The sequence below is a fragment of the Mirounga leonina genome, unplaced genomic scaffold (genome assembly GCF_011800145.1).
Source record: "Mirounga leonina isolate KUSES-001 unplaced genomic scaffold, KU_Mleo_1.0 Mir_174, whole genome shotgun sequence".
In the NCBI taxonomy this organism is placed as follows: Eukaryota; Metazoa; Chordata; class Mammalia; order Carnivora; family Phocidae; genus Mirounga; species Mirounga leonina.
In genome coordinates, this window is record NW_023270451.1 from 43083759 (window position 1) to 43101088 (window position 17330).

At 39.2% G+C, this 17330-nt stretch overlaps 1 protein-coding gene across 2 annotated transcripts in view; it reads left to right on the forward strand.

Moving 5' to 3' along the window:
* The first annotated feature begins 316 nt into the window (after positions 1-316).
* Positions 317-17330, forward strand: part of TAX1BP1 (Tax1 binding protein 1) — an 85009-nt gene continuing 67995 nt past the window's right edge. For both annotated transcript variants that reach the window (XM_035020804.1, XM_035020805.1), the window contains exons 1-3: positions 317-435; positions 6194-6362; positions 15951-16053. In XM_035020804.1, coding sequence (XP_034876695.1) covers positions 6201-6362; positions 15951-16053 — 265 coding nt within the window. In that variant the 5' untranslated portion in view covers positions 317-435; positions 6194-6200. The remainder of the gene's footprint in view (positions 436-6193; positions 6363-15950; positions 16054-17330) is intronic.

The following is a 17330-nucleotide window of genomic DNA, read 5'->3' on the forward strand; positions in this document are numbered from 1 at the left end:
CTTTGGACTACCCTTCCAACCTAACTTAAGTTACCTAACTTTCCGGTTAAAGTAAAAATTTAAAAATGAAAAATGCGAATCCAAAGGGACCCTGCTCGACTAGGTCTGTGACTAACTACCGCGAGGCCAAGCGGAGGTAAAAGGTCGGCCTGGACTTCTTGGCTCCGCGGGCGGGGTAGGTTTTAAAAAACCACGGGTGCAGACGCTATGTTTCAGCCGATCGGCAGGGCCCACTCCGCGCGGTGGCTGCGGCGGCAGCGGCGGCGGAAGGGGCGGCCCCGCAGCCGGAAGTGACGCAACGCCGGCTTTTTGACCTGAGGGGAGGTGCAGCTGGCTCGGAGGGTGGTTGTGGTGGCGGAAGAGGTTCGGCGGCTGATGGCGGTACAAGCTCGGAAGCTTCTCTAACGTTCCCTCTGTCCCGGAGCTCCTCGCTGGGTAAGCGCCTTCCCCGGCCGGCCCCAGCACATTTTGCGGGGCGGTCCCCAGCTGGAGCTCTTTGGGGGTCCGTGATACGCTCCTCAGCTCTTAGAGTCTAGGGGCCTGGCCAGTCTGGAGAATGATCTCCTGGTGACGATGCAGCCAAATGACGATGCTTTCCTTCCCGAGGACAAACTTTTCCTCCTGGACTACGATTGTGACGGGGGTGGTGGCAACTTCGGTTAGCAGTGGGGATGGAAAAAACGACGGGTGGCCGCCCCACACGGCGGGGAGGCCCCGGGATAGGCCTTCGCTGTTTGGGGGAGCCGTGTGGGACGTGGGCACTTTGGCGGGGGCGAGTGACGCGGGGGACCCCTGAAGAAGAACCTATCTTGCTCGATGCCCAATTTTAGGGTGTGTTTTGAGGGCAGTATGTGTGCTCCTGGCGTGGGTTAGCTTGCGAAAACAGGTCGAGTCCGAGACTCGGGTTTGCCCGGGTGGGGTGAAACTCAGGTGTTTTGGTTTGTGTCGCCTGTGGAGAAAGAGGCGGAGACTCACTGCGCCGCCTACGTCTGGGGGGCAGGGGGCGGAGTTAGCTGTAGGTTCCCGGATCGCGTACTTCACCTGGGCTACAGGTCTAGCAAACGCTTTTCTTGGTATGTTTGTAGATAGCCCCTACGTTTAGTGTTCGGAGGGATCTCTGAGGAGAGTCACGTCTCCCTTTGCTTAGGCAACTTTTCTTGATTTCACAACTCCCTCTTTACCCCACCCAGCACCCGGCAGGTCTGCCAGTTGTGGGCTAGTCCGGACCAGCGCTCATCGCCTGGGGCAATCTTTGTTTGACGTGTGGGGGTGGGGTTGTGTGTGACTGTTGATACACCTATATTACCTTTTCTGTAATAGTTATGTTTGAAAACACTGTGGCATTTGGCTTTCTACATATATTACGTTTTAGGCATCACAGTTTAGTTACGAATTGCTTTTATGACAAGGATTTAGATGGGGAAAGTTTAACTTTTCAACTCCGCTTTACGCTCATTGTAAAATTTCTACAGACTGAGCGCGGACTGTGCAGTAATTACAGTTTTGGTGCTCAGTTCCAAAGCATTTAAAGAGATTTTTGAATAGCATGTTAATATAAAAGGGGGCTGATTGCCCCTCACAGTACAATTCATGTCTAGAGAAGGCTGACGCCAAGCCTTTGTTTTGTTCTTATCTAGAGTGGGTTCGATCTCTTGAAGAATTACTTGATTACGTTAGAAATGACTTATTAGGTTTTTTTTTTAACTTTATTTTTTTGCAGCTTCAGAGGACATCCTATTGTAGTTTTCTCGTCATCACATTAAGTTGCATACCTCTGTTTACGGTTATGGCTGTAGCCATTTAATGTTAACTATGAAACGTCCTAACGATGTTCATGTACTTCTTTGGGGGAATATTTTGGGGAATACATGCGCGAAATTTATTGGATTTTATTCTTTTGGAATTTTGATATTACCGTAAGTAAAATATTGGGTGTATGCTCTTCTGGCTTTTTAAAGTGTATTTTGGCCCAAATAAACCCTTACAAAAAGATAAAAATTCCCTCATTATATGGGCCAAGTTAAACTTTTTAGAAACCACCTTTTAAAACAATCTACAGAGTAAATAAAAGTGGTATTAGTAACATCTGGGTAGAGTGTAGTGGCACTCAGTTGTGAAGAAATCTAGATATAAGTGATGTTTTTAAGAGTGTCAATTAACGGATTGTTGGTTTTGCTTCTGCCTCCCAGAAAGATTGCAGATAACATTTTTGTGCTCTATAAACCAGCTGGTAGTCTTTGAGCTAAAGTATGAATAATTAAACTGTTAGAATGTCAGTTTTTCCTTCAGATATTTGTGTGCCCTATGAGACTGAAGTTTAGAGATAATTTTAAATGTTCATGTACTTTTAACTGAAGATTTTAAAAACTTTCTGCTAAGTTTGCCATTCCCTACATTACATGTGTTCCTATTGCGGTAGGTCATACGTGGAGTTTTTATTACTGATCTTTACTTATACACAAAAGGAGAACAAATAGTAAAAGGAACTACCGTTTTACTAAACTTGTTTTATTACCTCCCCCAGTACATTTTTTTTCCCCAGGAGTTTTTAAAGCAAATCCTGGACATCAGGATATTTCCCTTACCATTAGTTTAGTATCTTTAACTTCATAAGGCCTTTGGGGAAAAAAAAAAAAAAAATACAGCCACCACAGTCACATGACACAGAACAAAATTAGTATGTATATTTTCTGGTTTAGTTGACTAAGGCTTACATTTTTGGCCTGGTCCAATAAAATGAGTATCAGAAGCCACTGGAAGGATACTACCACAAAAGCCAGATTTGTTTTGGGCTTGAAAACGTTCCAGGAGAAAGAAATAAAGATAACAAAGTGCTTCCACCTTCTGCACCCCCCCCCCATTTATTTTAGCTACTTAACTAAAGTGCCCACTGCACATTACTATCTTTTCCTTAGATATTGATGAACCCCCCAAATAACAAAATTGGATTTTAGACCAAAGATTTTATAGTATAAAGTTTACAGCATAGCACATGCAAAGGAACTCTAGACATGTTGGACCTTTGTGGAAATATAGTAGGATACATGGAAGAAGCCACTGCAGGCATCATGTATATGCATTTCAGACTTTGTTTCTCAGCTGAATGTGTTTGGTTCTTTAAATTCTTGGGTGGAAAATTTTTGCTTAGCCTTGGCTTGCATCTTAATGTACCCATGTTTCTGGAGATGTACTTTAGAGAATGGGAAGCAAAATTTGGTATAGTACAGCTGATTCCACTTCCCTTTTTGTGTAGGGGGGGCTGTGTTTCCTCTCCAGCTGAGGTGCAGTTTGTTTTTAGAATGTTAGTGAAGCTACACTTCCCAAGCATTACCACAAGGTGATGCAGTGACTTTGCACATTACTTCCCCACTGGGCTGTGTGTGTCCTGTGTGTGTGTGCACACGCGATATTGTATAAATGTCTGAATCATCTTGATAAATTGACATTCTCAGTGAATTTCAGCATTTTTATGTTTCCTCTTTTCATTCATTTTATCTGAGTGAGTAGTGAAACAGGAATTATATGGGAAATTTTGTTTTACTATTTAAAATGGGTTGATTCATGTAATTACATTGAGATTACATTTACCCTTGTTAACTTCTTATGACTAGAAGCTATATTGGAATTTAATTTAATTTTTTTTTTTTTAAAGATTTTATTTATTTGACAGAGACACAGCAAGAGAGGGACTACAAGCAGGGAGAGTGGGAGAGGGAGAAGCAGGCCTCCCACCAAGCAGGGAGCCCGATGCGGGGCTCGATCCCAGGACCCTGAGATCATGACCTGAGCTAAAGGCAGACGCTTAACGACTGAGCCACCCAGGCGCCCCTGGAATTTAATTTTTAAAAAAGTTTAAAAAACTAGTAATGAGAGTGGAATGACTTGTAAAACATTTCTATAGTTAAATTTCACTGAAATTTTTAAAAAGGTTGAAGTGTTGGATAGAGATTAATAAAGGTTAGTAGGATGATCACAAATTATATTATGCATAAGATTTATAATCGAGTATATTTAAAGTCTGATGTTAGGTTCTATTAAAAACTTGAATTTTGGGGGGAAGGTTTAAAAATGAAATTTCATGTTAATATATTTAAAATGAAAATGTGTTTATATGTACTGGTAAACAATTAGGTTAAAAGTCTTCACACATGTCCCTCATACATAAATACATAGATGTATACCTTCCTGCTATTTTTCTACTTTAACTTTTCAGTGAAGTGAAAGTAAGGTTGGATTATGGATTTTTATTTTTTTTTAAAGATTTTATTTGACAGAGCACAAGTAGGCAGAACGGTAGGCAGAGGCAGAGGGAGAAGCAGACTCCCTGTTGAGCTGGGAGCCGGACGTGGGACTCGATCCCAGGACCTGGGATCATGACCTGAGCTGAAGGCAGATGCTTAACCGACTGAGCCACCCAGGCACCCGGATTATGGATTTGTGAAACATTGTGTAGTTGAGGTTAAACAAAAGTTTAAATTTCACTGACATAAAACATAATTACAGCTTTGTTGATTTAGTTTACTTTAGGAAACATGTCAAGTTTTAAGAAAAAGTTTCATTTTTAAATTACTTTTAATTAAAAACATTGGCAGCTCATTCTAAGCTAGCCTTAGTTTCTCCTTACCAAATGCTTTCCTCAGAGAAATCTAAATCATTTTCTTTGTAGGAAAATATTACTAATTGACTTAGTTTTGGTGGTTGGATCTGCTAGAGGTTGGTTTCATTGATTTATTGTTTCTCTTAACTGGTATAACCATTAGTGAATGGTTTTTCAAAACTGGAATCAATCGGTTATTTTTTCCTTCTTTATGAAGCCATTGACTTGAAAAGAGATTATCATTAGTGACTTTATTCATGACATCCCCATGAGCCCAAATTAGCTCAGACAATTCAAAGAAAGTAATAAAACTCTTCATTTATTTTAGGAAGAGTTCTCAGTGTTTGTAAGTAAGTGCTACCTTTTCATTTTATTGAAGGCTTTGGCATAGTTAAATGTAGTGATAGTTAAATCCTTCCGTGAAATAGGGCTGCTGGTAGTTAAGCCATTTTGTTAGTGCAGAGGTGTAGGAGGATTGCTACTGAATGCACTCTTCTTGGAATCCTGGCGAAGCTCAGGTTGGGGAGCAGCTAAGGGACAACCAGACTGGCATTCTACCACAGTGGCTTCCAGGTTCACCATTGATAGTCTCTTTATGTTTCAGTAAAGCAGTACTTTAACAGAAGCAGAGAAGATACAGAAGAAAAGTGGATATTTTCTGAAGTGTTTATTATGAAACTTTAAAAATTTGCCTTAGTATTTCAAACAGGTCAGCAAAAGAAACACTGTGAAAGCATGTTGTCTTAGATCTTCTTAGCAATAAAGACTTCCTTAATATTTAAATTGAGCAGAGACTAACTGCTGTGCTTGCCCTGTAGAGACTTTATTGATTTGTGAAGTAAATTAATTTGGTTAGGAAAAATCTGGCCCCGGTTTTCCCATCACAGAGATTTTCGTGATGACTTAGGAGCAAGTACCATAGGGACATTGTCATAGTTTTTTATGTGTAGTGTAGAATCAATAATCAGTAATTGTACTGAATTTGTGTGATACTGTATAGATAGCTTTTTTTTTAAAGATTTTTTTATTTTTTTATTAGAGTTAGCGAGAGCAGGAACACAAGCGGGGGGAGTGGGAGAGGGAGAAGCAGGCTTGCCGCCGAGCGGGGAGCCCGGTGTGGGGCTCGATCCCAGGACCCTGGGATCATGACCTGAGCCGAAGGTAGACACTTAACAACTGAGCCACCCAGGCGCCCTATAGATAGCTTTTTTGAGTAAATCTTCAGTTGTATCTTTTTCTCAAAAGTAGAGCACAAAATATGGAAAACATTTGTGTCTTGCAGATTTTTTTTTAAAGATTTAATTTTTTAGAGTGTGCAGGTGTGAGCATGGTGGGGGAGGGGCAGAGGGGAGAGAGAATCTTGGTTTTTAAATTTTTTAATCCCCATGTGACTTTCTGAGCCATTTTGGAAATTGTTATTTCCCAGTTTCTGTGGATTTTTATATTTAACCATGTTTTTAAGGAGTTCCAAGTATGTATCTTAATAATTATGGCATACAAATGCTCATGTAATTTGCATTCAGTGTTATGTATTTTCTGAGGTATAAGTTTTTTGTTAGTTGGTATCATTCAACTTGTATGATTTGCTTGTTTCAGATTCAGAATGACATCCTTTCAAGAAGTCCCCTTGCAGACTTCCAACTTTGCCCATGTCATCTTTCAAAATGTGGCCAAGAGTTACCTTCCTAATGCACACCTGGAATGTCATTACACCTTAACTGCATATATCCATCCACATCCAAAAGATTGGGTTGGTATATTCAAGGTAAGAACTTTTTTTTGCATACTTCTTCCATGTAGGTACTTTATTTTCTTTTTAAGCAGATTGATAAGTAGCTTGTATTAGTCTTGTCTTTACTCTGCATTAAGGGTCCTTTTTACGGTTGTAAACTTAAATGTTTTGTAAACATGAAATATTTAACAGTGCAGGGTAGCATACAACAAATATTGAGAACTTCAGTTCACCAGACTTGCCTCTCTATGATCAAAAGGTTCTGTGTCACTCAAGGTCTGTGAAACCTTTCTTGGAACCTTTTTTTTCCTTCTATTTTCTCCATTCATTACTTGAAAAAAGATCTTTTCCTTTGAGTTGCTATATCATTTATTGTCTCTTCAGTCATTTATAATTTTATACGACTCTACAGCCATGTTATTCTATTGTCCTACATTGCTTAAATATTGCTCATATTGTCTTACGTTTTTTTAAGAGTATTCTGTTTTACATGACTAAATAGTAACTCTGATGGCAAGAATCCCAGTTTTTACATTTTGCTAGTCATTTTGTTTAATATTTGCCTGAGAATTACATTGAGGTGATCATTATGGTGGTGCTTCACTGTGCTAAAGATTTTCTGGCAATTTCAACTCTTCAGAATATAGTGGAGAATAAAACATAAGAGAGTGTCCTTGGGGTGCCTAGCTGACTCAGTTGGAAGAACATGCGACTCTTGATCTTGGGTTCGTGAGTTTGAGCCCCACATTGGGCTCAAAAGGTTACTTAAATAAAATTAAAAAGTTTTCTTTGAACAGCTAAAATGTCATAAATGTCCAAATAATGAAACTTTTCTCCTGGGTTCCTCTAGATTCTCCCTCAGAATAAGTTTTAGATACGATTTTGTCTGGTATGTATAAGTTAAACAATAAAGTAGAAATAAGAATAGCTGCTAGAATTAGGCACATTGAAAGTATCTAGAAGTGAAAGTCAACCTTTTAGAGTGAGGAGGGCCGAAAAACTATTGGACAAATAAAATTTCGGCATCTAATGACATTTCATTTCCTTTTTGAATCCCTTCTTCCTTGATTTTGCCTGTTAGGGGAGTCACTATTTACTTACTGTTTAAGTCAAATTCCAAAAAGGAGATACATTCATGGTAAACATATTTATGAAATCAGTACAATTTTATGTGAGATATGGGTATCAAGTTAAACTTAGTGAGAGGTGTTTTGTATAAGAATGGGTCAGAAGAGTAGAGCAGGGAAATGAGATTGAAGCAAGGAAGGGGCATTTCTGGCAGGTAAGTGGTATAAGCTAAGGCACAGAGGTGAGAATGTTAATGGATACAAGTTACTTTGACTAGAACATAAGCTTCATTTAGGGAAGTGGAGGGAGATGATAATAGAATTAAGCCTCAGACTGGTCCATGGAGGCCTTCAGTTGTAGGCTAAAATGTAGGTTTTTATTTTGGGCCGTGGGATGTCTTTGCATATGTAGGTATGTAGGATGATGAATTGTATTTCAAGAAGATGAATGTTTACCTTTTTCCTTCAAACTACTTTTTAAAAAATTTTTAGTTAATGGCCTATTGCCTAATGCAAAAGCTAATGACTTTCCCTTCAAATCTAGTCAAACACTAATTCTGTCCATTTTCTTGCCTATGTATTTTTGTATCTGTAATATCAATGCCCTAATTTTATGCCCTCCTTATCGTTTTCCAAGACTATTGCAATAGGTCACTTGTCTTCCCTGTTTTCATTCTTGTGTCCCCCACCACCTTGTCTGTTCTTCAAACTACTGTGTAAACTAAAATGAAAATACGAACATATCTTCTTTTTGTTTCAAACTCTTGAGTGGTTCATCATCTGTGGAATAATGTCAAGAACAAATAACTTCACCAGTGTGTCATATAAGGCTTTCTTTTTTTTTTTTTTAAAGACTATTTGAGAGTGCCTGTGAGCATGAGCTGGGGGAGGGGCAGAGGGAAAGGGAGAAACAGACTCCCTGCTGAGCAGGGAGCCAGAGGCGGGGCTTGATCCTAGGAGCTAGGATCATGACCTAAAGGCAGATGCTTAACCCACTGAGCCACACAGGTACCCCATATAAGGCTGCTTTCTATGAGTTGATCTGTAATTTCATTTTTTTTGTCATTGCCTGCTTATTTTTTGCTTTGGTAATGCTAAACTATTATCTCTTGTGCACTCCAAGTACTGTAACTTTTCTCTAAGAAATGAATACATACGTGAATACAATGGTGTAGAATGCCCTTGGATTGTAGAATTGCCTGGATAATACTTTAAAACTCAATAGGAATTTCAGGCGTGAAATTTCAGGCAATAGGAATTTCAGGTAAAAATTTGAGAATAAATGGGAAGACTCAAGAAAGAAAATCATGTTTGTTTATTTTTTTGAAGATTTTATTTGTCAGAGAAAGAGCACAAGCCAGGGAGAAGCAGGATCTCCACTGAGAGCCTGATGCAGAACTCGATCCCAGGACCTTGGGATCATCTGAGCCGAAGGCACTTAACTGACTAAGCCACCCAGGCATCCCAAAAATCATGTTTAATAAAGTGGAATTGCCTTGCTTATTGCATTGCATGTTTTAAAACACTTAGGTGTACTGCAGATTGTCCTCTAGGATGATTTTGATAGATAAAATATTGAAAGGCAAGCAGGGAGAAAGTGCCCAGATAGTAGCTCTAGGGGGGAAGGAGTGAAGGGAAGGTGTGCGTGGTATGTTTGTGAAAGTGTTAAGGAATTTGACTTGCGTGGGACAAATAATCCGTTTTAGAAGATGAATAGGAAAGGTTGGTTTGGATCATGTTATAGATTGTTTTAATATTTGGCTGAGGGATGAAGTAAAGCAGAGAGTGATAAAGTTTAAAGGTCAATTTTATCTTGGAGGGTTGAGTAAGATAACTTGAAATTAGAAGAGAATGGAGACCAAGAAAATGTTTAGACTATCCTTATTTTCTAGGTGAGATAAGGCTTAAAGTAGAAAAGGGAGTCAGTTGTGGGTAATAATCCATAAATAATAAATAAAAACCCGTAAGTAGAATCAGTGGGGGTTTGTCAGCAATTAGGTGAATGAATTTGGACTGGAACTCATTCATGGCTTCAGTATATTCATAAGGAGGAATAAGGTCATGTGTTAAGAGTTGAGGGCTTGAGTATGCAGATGATTTGGTCTTGCTACTGTGGAAGAATGTCATAGGGAATTAGAGATTGCTGAGGATTGGTTTTAGGACTTTCTCCAGAAAGGTTCAGCACCTAGAATTTTGAAGAAGTTTGGTGTATATTTTTCTAGATTTTAAAAATCCATAGGCTCATTTTATACTGTTTTGTAAGTTTTGTGTTTATATATAACCAGGAAATTTACTTTCAGTACCTTTCCTACTCTCAAGTCTTAGGTCTGTCTCCTTTTGCCCCTCCCTCAAAATCAGTCCCCTTTGGAACTCTGTTTCTCTCTTTACAGGTGCTCTTTGTGTGCCCTCCCTAATGTTTCTTTCTGTCAAGGTTTCTCTATAGTATCTTAGTTTTACTAGGTAATCTTGATGTCCTTCTGTTCTTTACATTCTCTCTCAGAATTTTCATTATGATCAGTGCTTCTCATCCAACATGTTTTTCTGAAATGTTAATCCTATTTGAGGGAACATTAGGGTGCGGGTGGTTCAGTCTAAGTGTCCAACTCTTGATTTCGGCTCAGGTCATGATCCCAGGATTGTGAGATGGAGCCCCATGTTGGTCTCCACACAGAGCACAGGCTCCATGTGGAGCCTGCTTGAGATTTTCTCTCCCTCTCCCACTCACCCTGCCCCCTCCCCTTCTCCCTCTCTAAAAGAAAAGAGGGGGGGCACATTTGTGTTTTTTTTTTTTTCTCCTTCCATGTTATCCTTGTTTCATTCATTTCCTTTTTTGCTCTTGTTTTGCTATTGCATTAGTAACAGAAGAATGATACCCAGTACTATTATAATTCCCCAAACTAAACTGTTAATGGTTGCTTTGGTTCCTTCCTTAATATAGACACACCCTCTTCACTGGATTCAAATGTAGCTCCTGTGACTGTTTTGACAGTCATAGGCAATTTTGACTGTTCCATTGTTCTAAGTGTTGTCATTCTGCCTGCCGTTTTTCATTGTTTTAAAATTCTCTTATTCTAAATGTAAAAATTTTCTTTCCATTTGCTGCTTGTAGATTAAAAGGCAAATTCCCTTGCGTGTTAAGGGATGGAAATCTGTCTGAATTCTGAAATCTGAATTCCAATCAAATTCTAACCAGGTGACCAGGAAAATAAAGAGAAACAAGCTGTGACTTGGACACTTTGTTGTTTATTGACTCTTTTCATTAGATGTTTATTATTCTTACCATACGGTCCTACGTAATTTCCAAATGTCTACGGTTTCTTCCATTATGACCTGCTTTACTATATTTTCATGTGGGAGTTTAGCCCCATACCTATCCTAAAGGAGCCAGTACTTTGTATCTTTCCAGATTGAGAGACTTTTACATTTATTTATTTATTTATTTAATTAATTTTTTTATTTTTTTTTAAGATTTTATTTATTTATTTGAGAGAGAGAGAATGAGAGAGAGAGCACATGAGAGGGGGGAGGGTCAGAGGGAGAGGCAGGCTCCCTGCCGAGCAGGGACCCCGATGCGGGACTCGATCCCGGGACTCCAGGATCATGACCTGAGCCGAAGGCAGTCGCCCAACCAACTGAGCCACCCAGGCGCCCCTACATTTATTTATTTTTAAAGATTTTGATATATTTATTTGAGGGGGATGGTGGGGGGCAGAGGGAGAGAATCTCGAGCAGACTCCCAGCTGAGTGCGGAGTCCAATGCAGGGCTCAGTCCCACGACCCATGAGATCATGACCTGAGCTGAAATCAAGAGTTGGACACCCAACTGAGTGAGCCACCCAGGTACCCCTACATTTATTTTTTTGTGTATGTCTGACATGTCCCTTCCAGAGTGACCTAAGATTGATCATTCAAGATCCATTGTTCATTTCTTAAGGAATTTAAAGCATAGTTTTATATTTTGTACTCAGATTGGGTTTCATCTTGTCCCTCCGTGGGCTCAGCGTGGGATACCTGTGACTTCTTATACCACCATCAACCACTTTCTTGAGAAGAGTTGCTCAGACTTAGGCAATAAAGGGAAGCAAAGTATGTTAGGCATACTTTGCAGGTTCCATCATAGGCAACTGATAAGGAATAGTCTTGAGCTATTGTGATTCACTTAAGAGAAAACACAGTAAGGACCAAACCATTTAACATCTTTTTTTTTAAGATTTTATTTATGTGTCAGAGAGCGAATGCGTGCATAAGCAGAGGGGAGTGGCAGGCAGAGGGAGAAGCAGGCTCCCCTCTAAGCAAGGAGCCTGATGTGGGGACTCGATACCACGACCTTGGGATTATGACCTGAGCTGAAGGCAGATGCTTAACCAACTGAGCCACCCAGGCGTCACACATTTTTTTTTTTTTTAAAGATTTTATTTGAGAGAGCACACGTGCGTGCACAAGCAGGGGGAGCAGCAGAGGGAGAGGGAGAAGCAGGCTCTCTGCTGAGCAGGGAGCCTAATACCAGGTGTGATCCCAGGACCCTGGGATCCTGGACCTGAACTGAAGGCAGATGCTTAACCGACTGAGCCACCCTGGCGCCCCTAGATAGTACTTCTTTCAATATCACTGTATGGTCAGGGACAAAGAACACAAGCTATGATTTGTACCAGGTGTATTTTGTTGGGGGAAAAACTTCAGATGGGCTTTTTTTTTTTTTTTTTTTAAGGAGACAGTGAAGCATTGGGGGATCTGAAGTGAGGGAGAGAATATCATAGAATCAATATCACTGTCCCTTAAGGCTGTGTGTCCTTGGGTATTAACGAATGGTAGCATTTAATGAATACTAATGTGCTCAGCACTGTGCTGATTTCTTTAGAGGGATTATCTTATTTATTACATAGACCTTTGAGATTATCATCTCCATTTTAAAGAGGAGGGAACAGAAATAACTTGTCTGAAGTCATAGCTAGTAAGTGATCTTTTCTGGCAGTTTGACCTTATTTCCTATGCTCTTAATCACTATAATATACTGTGCGTGCAAAAACTGGCATTTACGGAGTGCTTACTGTAGGTCGGGCACTCTGCTGGGTGGTTGCTTTTATGTTGTTCATCTAATTTTTTTTTTTGGAAAAGTTAAAAATTTCTTAAATTTTTATTCCTGGTACCACTACTAAATTTCTGTAATATTCTAAATCTTTTGGTGTCATTTCAGCACTTTTCACAGCATCTTCACGAGGAGTAGATTCCATCTCAAATCTTTCTTTGCTCATCCGTAAGAAGCAACTCCTCATCTAAGTTTTATCATGAGATTGCAACAATTCAGTCACATCTTCAGGCTCCACTTCTAATTTTAGTTCTCATGCTGTTTCTGTCACATTTGCAATTACTTTCTCTACTGAAGTCTTAAACCCCTGGAAGTCATCCATGAGGGTTGAAATCAACTTCTTCCAAATTTCTGTTGCTGATGATGTTTTGACCTATTCCCGTGAATTGTGAATGTTCTTAATGGCATCTAGAATGGTGAATTCTTTCTAGATGGTTTTCAGCTTACCTTGTCCAGATTCATCAGAGGAATCACTACCTATAGCAGCTACAGCCTTACAAAATGTATTTTTTTTTAAAGATTTTATTTATTAGAGATCATGAGCAGGGGGAGGGGTAGAGGGAGAAGCAGACTCCCCACTGAGCAGGAAGCTCAATGTGGGACTTGATCCCAGGACCCTGGAATCTTGACTTGAGTCGAAGGCAGGTGCTTAACTGGGCCACCCAGGCACCCAAAATGTATTTCTTAAATAGTAAGACTTGCAAGTCTAAATTACTCTTGATCTGTGGGCTGCAGAATGGATATTGTATTATCAGGCATGAAAACAACCTTAACCTTGTTGTATATCTCCATCAGAGCTCTTGAGTAAGCAGCTGCTTTGTGAATGAGCAGTAGGATTTTGAAAGGAATGTTTTCTTTCTGAGCGGTAGGTCTCAACAGTGGGCTTAAAATATTTAGTAAACCATGTTGTAGACAGATGTGCCATCATACAGGCTTTGTTCCGTTTACAGAGCACAGGCAGCGTAGATTTAGCATAATTCTTAACGGGCCTCGAATTTTTGAGAGGGTAAATGAGTATTACTGGTTTCAACTTAAAATTACCAGCTGCATTGGCCCTTAGCAAGAGTCAGCTTGTCCTTTGAAGCCAGGCTTTGACTTTTCCCTCTAGCTGTGAAGTCCTAGGTGGCTTCTTCCAACATAAGACTGTTTCATCTACATGGAAAATCTGTTATTTAGTGTAGCCACCTTCATTAATTATCATAGCTAGATCTTCTGGATAATTTGATGCAGCAGCTTCTACGTTAGTATTTGCGGCCTCACTTTACACTTCTTTCTTATGGAGATGCTTTCTATAAATCTCATGAGCCAACCTTTGCTAGCTTCAAACTTCTGTAGCTTCCTCACTTCTCTCAGTCTTAATAGGATTGAAGATAAGATAGGGCCTTGTCCTGGATTAGGCTTTGGTTTGAGAGAGTGTTGTGGCTGGTTTGATTTTTCTATTCAGACCACTAAAACTTTCTCCATATCAGCATTAGGGCTGTTTTGCTTCTTATCGTTCATGTGTTCACTGGAGTAGCACTTTTATTTTCTTCAAGAACCTCTCTTTTGGGGTGCCTGGGTGGCTCAGTCGTTAAGCATCTGCCTTCAGCTCAGGTTATGATCCCAGGGTCCTGGGCTCGAGCCCCACATCGGACTCCCAGCTTGGCGGGGAGCCTGTTTCTCCCTCTACCTGCTGCTCCCCCTGCTTGTGTTCCTTCTCTTGCTGTGTCTCTCTCTGTCAAATAAATTAATTAATAAAAAAAAAAAAGGCTTAAGAACTTAAAGAACCTTTCCTTTGCTGCCTTAATATGGTTTGGTGCAGGAGACCTAGCTTTCAGCCTGTCTTGGCTTTTGACATGCCTTCCTCACTAAGCTTAATCATTTCTAGCTTTGATTTTAAGAGTGAGAGCTGTCTTTTCCTTTGAGAAGACTTTGAGGCCACTGTAGATTTAATAAATGGTCTAATTCCCTTTTTTAAAAAATTAAGAAAAAAAATTGACAGAGCACAAGCAGGGGGAGGGGCAGTGGTAGAGGAAGAGGGAGAAGCAGGCTCTCCACTGAACAGGGAGCCTGATGCGGGCTCGATCCCAGGACTCTGGGATCATGATCTGAGCTGAAGGCAGATGCCTAACCAACTGAGTCACCCAGGTGCCCCTAAATGGCCTAATTTCAATATTGTTGAGTCTCAGGGAATAAGGAGGCCCAAGAAGAGAAAGATGGGGTAATGGCCAGTCAGTGGAGCAGTCAAAACATGTATATTAAGTTCATCATCTTATATGGGTGTGGTCTGTGATACTCCAGAACAATTGTAATAGTAACGTCGAAGATCACTGGTTGTAGATCACCATAACAAATACGATAATAATGAAAAAGTTTGAAATATTCAGAGAATTACCAAAATGTGATACAGAGCCATGAGGTAAGCAAATGCTGTTGGGAAAATTGCACTGATAGACTTGTTTGATTCAGGGGCGCCTGGGTGGCTCAGTTGGTTAAGCGACTGCCTTCGGCTCAGGTCATGATCCTGGAGTCCCTGGATCGAGTCCCGCATCGGGCTCCCTGCTCGGCAGGGAGTCTGCTTCTCCCTCTGGCCCTCCCCCCTCTCATGTGCTCTCTCATTCTCTCTCTCAAATAAATAAATAAAATCTTAAAAAAAAAAAAAAATTGTTTGATTCAGGATTATCCCAGACCTTCACTTTGTAAAACAGTATCTCTGAAGCACAATAAAATGAGTTTTGTGTGTACCTGTTTTAAACATCTTTACTATTCAGTATTTAACACAGTATAATCCATCTAGAAAATATAGACTGAAATCTGTAATATATACATTTTATAAGTTGAAAATGTTTTAGATATATGTGGGACATAGGTTTTCTATTTGTATATATAAATATCTTGGTAATAAAGGACTTTTTATAAAACTTACCAATTGGCTGCAGGTAAGACTTGGCATGAGAGATTAGTGAAGTTAACACATTTAAGGTAGAGTGGAAAATCTGGTTATACTGAAATTTGAGACATAAAATAGTAAGTTTTAGAAACTTAATGTTTAATGAAGGGGCACCTGGGTGGCTCAGGCTATTAAGTGAATGCCTCTTGATCTCGGCTTAGGTCTGGGTCATGAGTTCGAGCCCTGCTTTAAAAAAAAAAAAAAAAAGAAAACCCTTATGTTTAGTGAAATCAAATTTTAACGGAAGCGTAAGTATATTTGATCACATGCATGCTAAGATTTTTCTTGAGAAATTGGGTATCAGATTGCATTTTTAATACATAATAGAAACTCTACTGTTCAATTTATATAGATTTTTATAACATTAGGTTATAGCTTAATAAAAATCATAAAAATTTGACATGCTTGTTAAAATACTCAATGATTTGTAAACATAGTAACACATGTTTTAACTTTAGGATGCAATAAAAAACAATATGCTATAAGACATCACTCTAATATTAAAATACAATCTCTGTATTTTTGTTATTTTCCTTTAGGTTGGATGGAGTACTGCTCGTGATTATTACACATTTTTATGGTCTCCTATGCCTGAACATTACGTAGAAGGATCAACAGTTAATTGTGTATTAGCATTTCAAGGTAAGAACTGAGAACTGCAGAACTTGATGAAATTTCATGTTTTCTTGCCATTAAAAATGTTGTTCTCCATTGTAACCGTCTACTTAGGCATGTCCATCATATCAAAGTTGAAAAATTCATATCTTTGTTTAGCAAAAGTCATAGAATGTAAATATGTAGTGTAGGATATGTATTTTATGTGGACATTTAAAAGGGTTTTTTTTTTTTTTTTTTTTTTGCTTTTCATTGAAGAGTGAGTTTCTTTCCAGATCTTTACTTTGGATGATTTTTTTTTTCAGATGAGAAACTATTACTGATATTAGAATAATATAGCAAATTAGAGTGAGAAAAATAATTCTATATGAAAACCACAACGATTGTTAAACACGGTTTATAGAGCAGTTGCTTATAAAATGTATGTAAGGGAATAATATGAAATTTATTCTTATCTTAGCTTGGCATTATATACAGAATTAAATACTCTTAATTTAGAAGTCTGTCACAGACTTTGCTTCAGAGTGATCTTTGTATTATAATTGCACTGATTTTTGGATTATATTAAAGCAAATTGTTAGCCTTATTTATGCTATGGATTCTTTTTGGTCTGTTGAAGCTAATGAATGCTGTCTTAGTATGATATTGTAATGCACATAAAATGCAGAGAACTAGGGGTGCCTGGGTGGCTTGGTTGGTTAAGCGTCTGCCTTCGGCTCAGGTCATGGTCTCAGGGTCCTGGGATTAAGTCCCGCATCACGCTCCCTGCTCAGTGGGGAATCTGCTTCTCCCTCTACCCCTCCCCCCCTGCTTGTGCTCTAGACTCGCTCTGTCATGGGAGTGTGCTCTCTCTCTCTCAAATAAAGAAATCTTTAAATTAAAAAAAAAAATCAGAGAACTGCAAAGGAAGCAGTAATACTCTATTGAATGGGTCTAACAGTTTGTTCATTTGTCTGTTAAAGAACACCTTAGCTGCTTCCAAGTTTTGTCAATTGTGAATAAAGCTGCTACAAACATACGTTGACAGGTTTTTATATGGATATAAATTTTCCATTCATTTGGGTAAATACCAATGAGTGCAATTGCTGGATCATGTGGTATGTTTAGTTTTGTAAGAGACCACCAAACTGTTTTCCAGAGTGATAATACCATTTGGCATTCCCATCAGCATTGAATGAGAGTTCTTGTTCTTCTGCGTCTTTGCCAGTATTTGGTGTTGGCATAGTTTGGATTTTAGTGGTTTGATTTTGAAAAAACTTTATTCTGAGGTTTGTGTATGTTTGGTGTGAAAATCATTTGGCAAT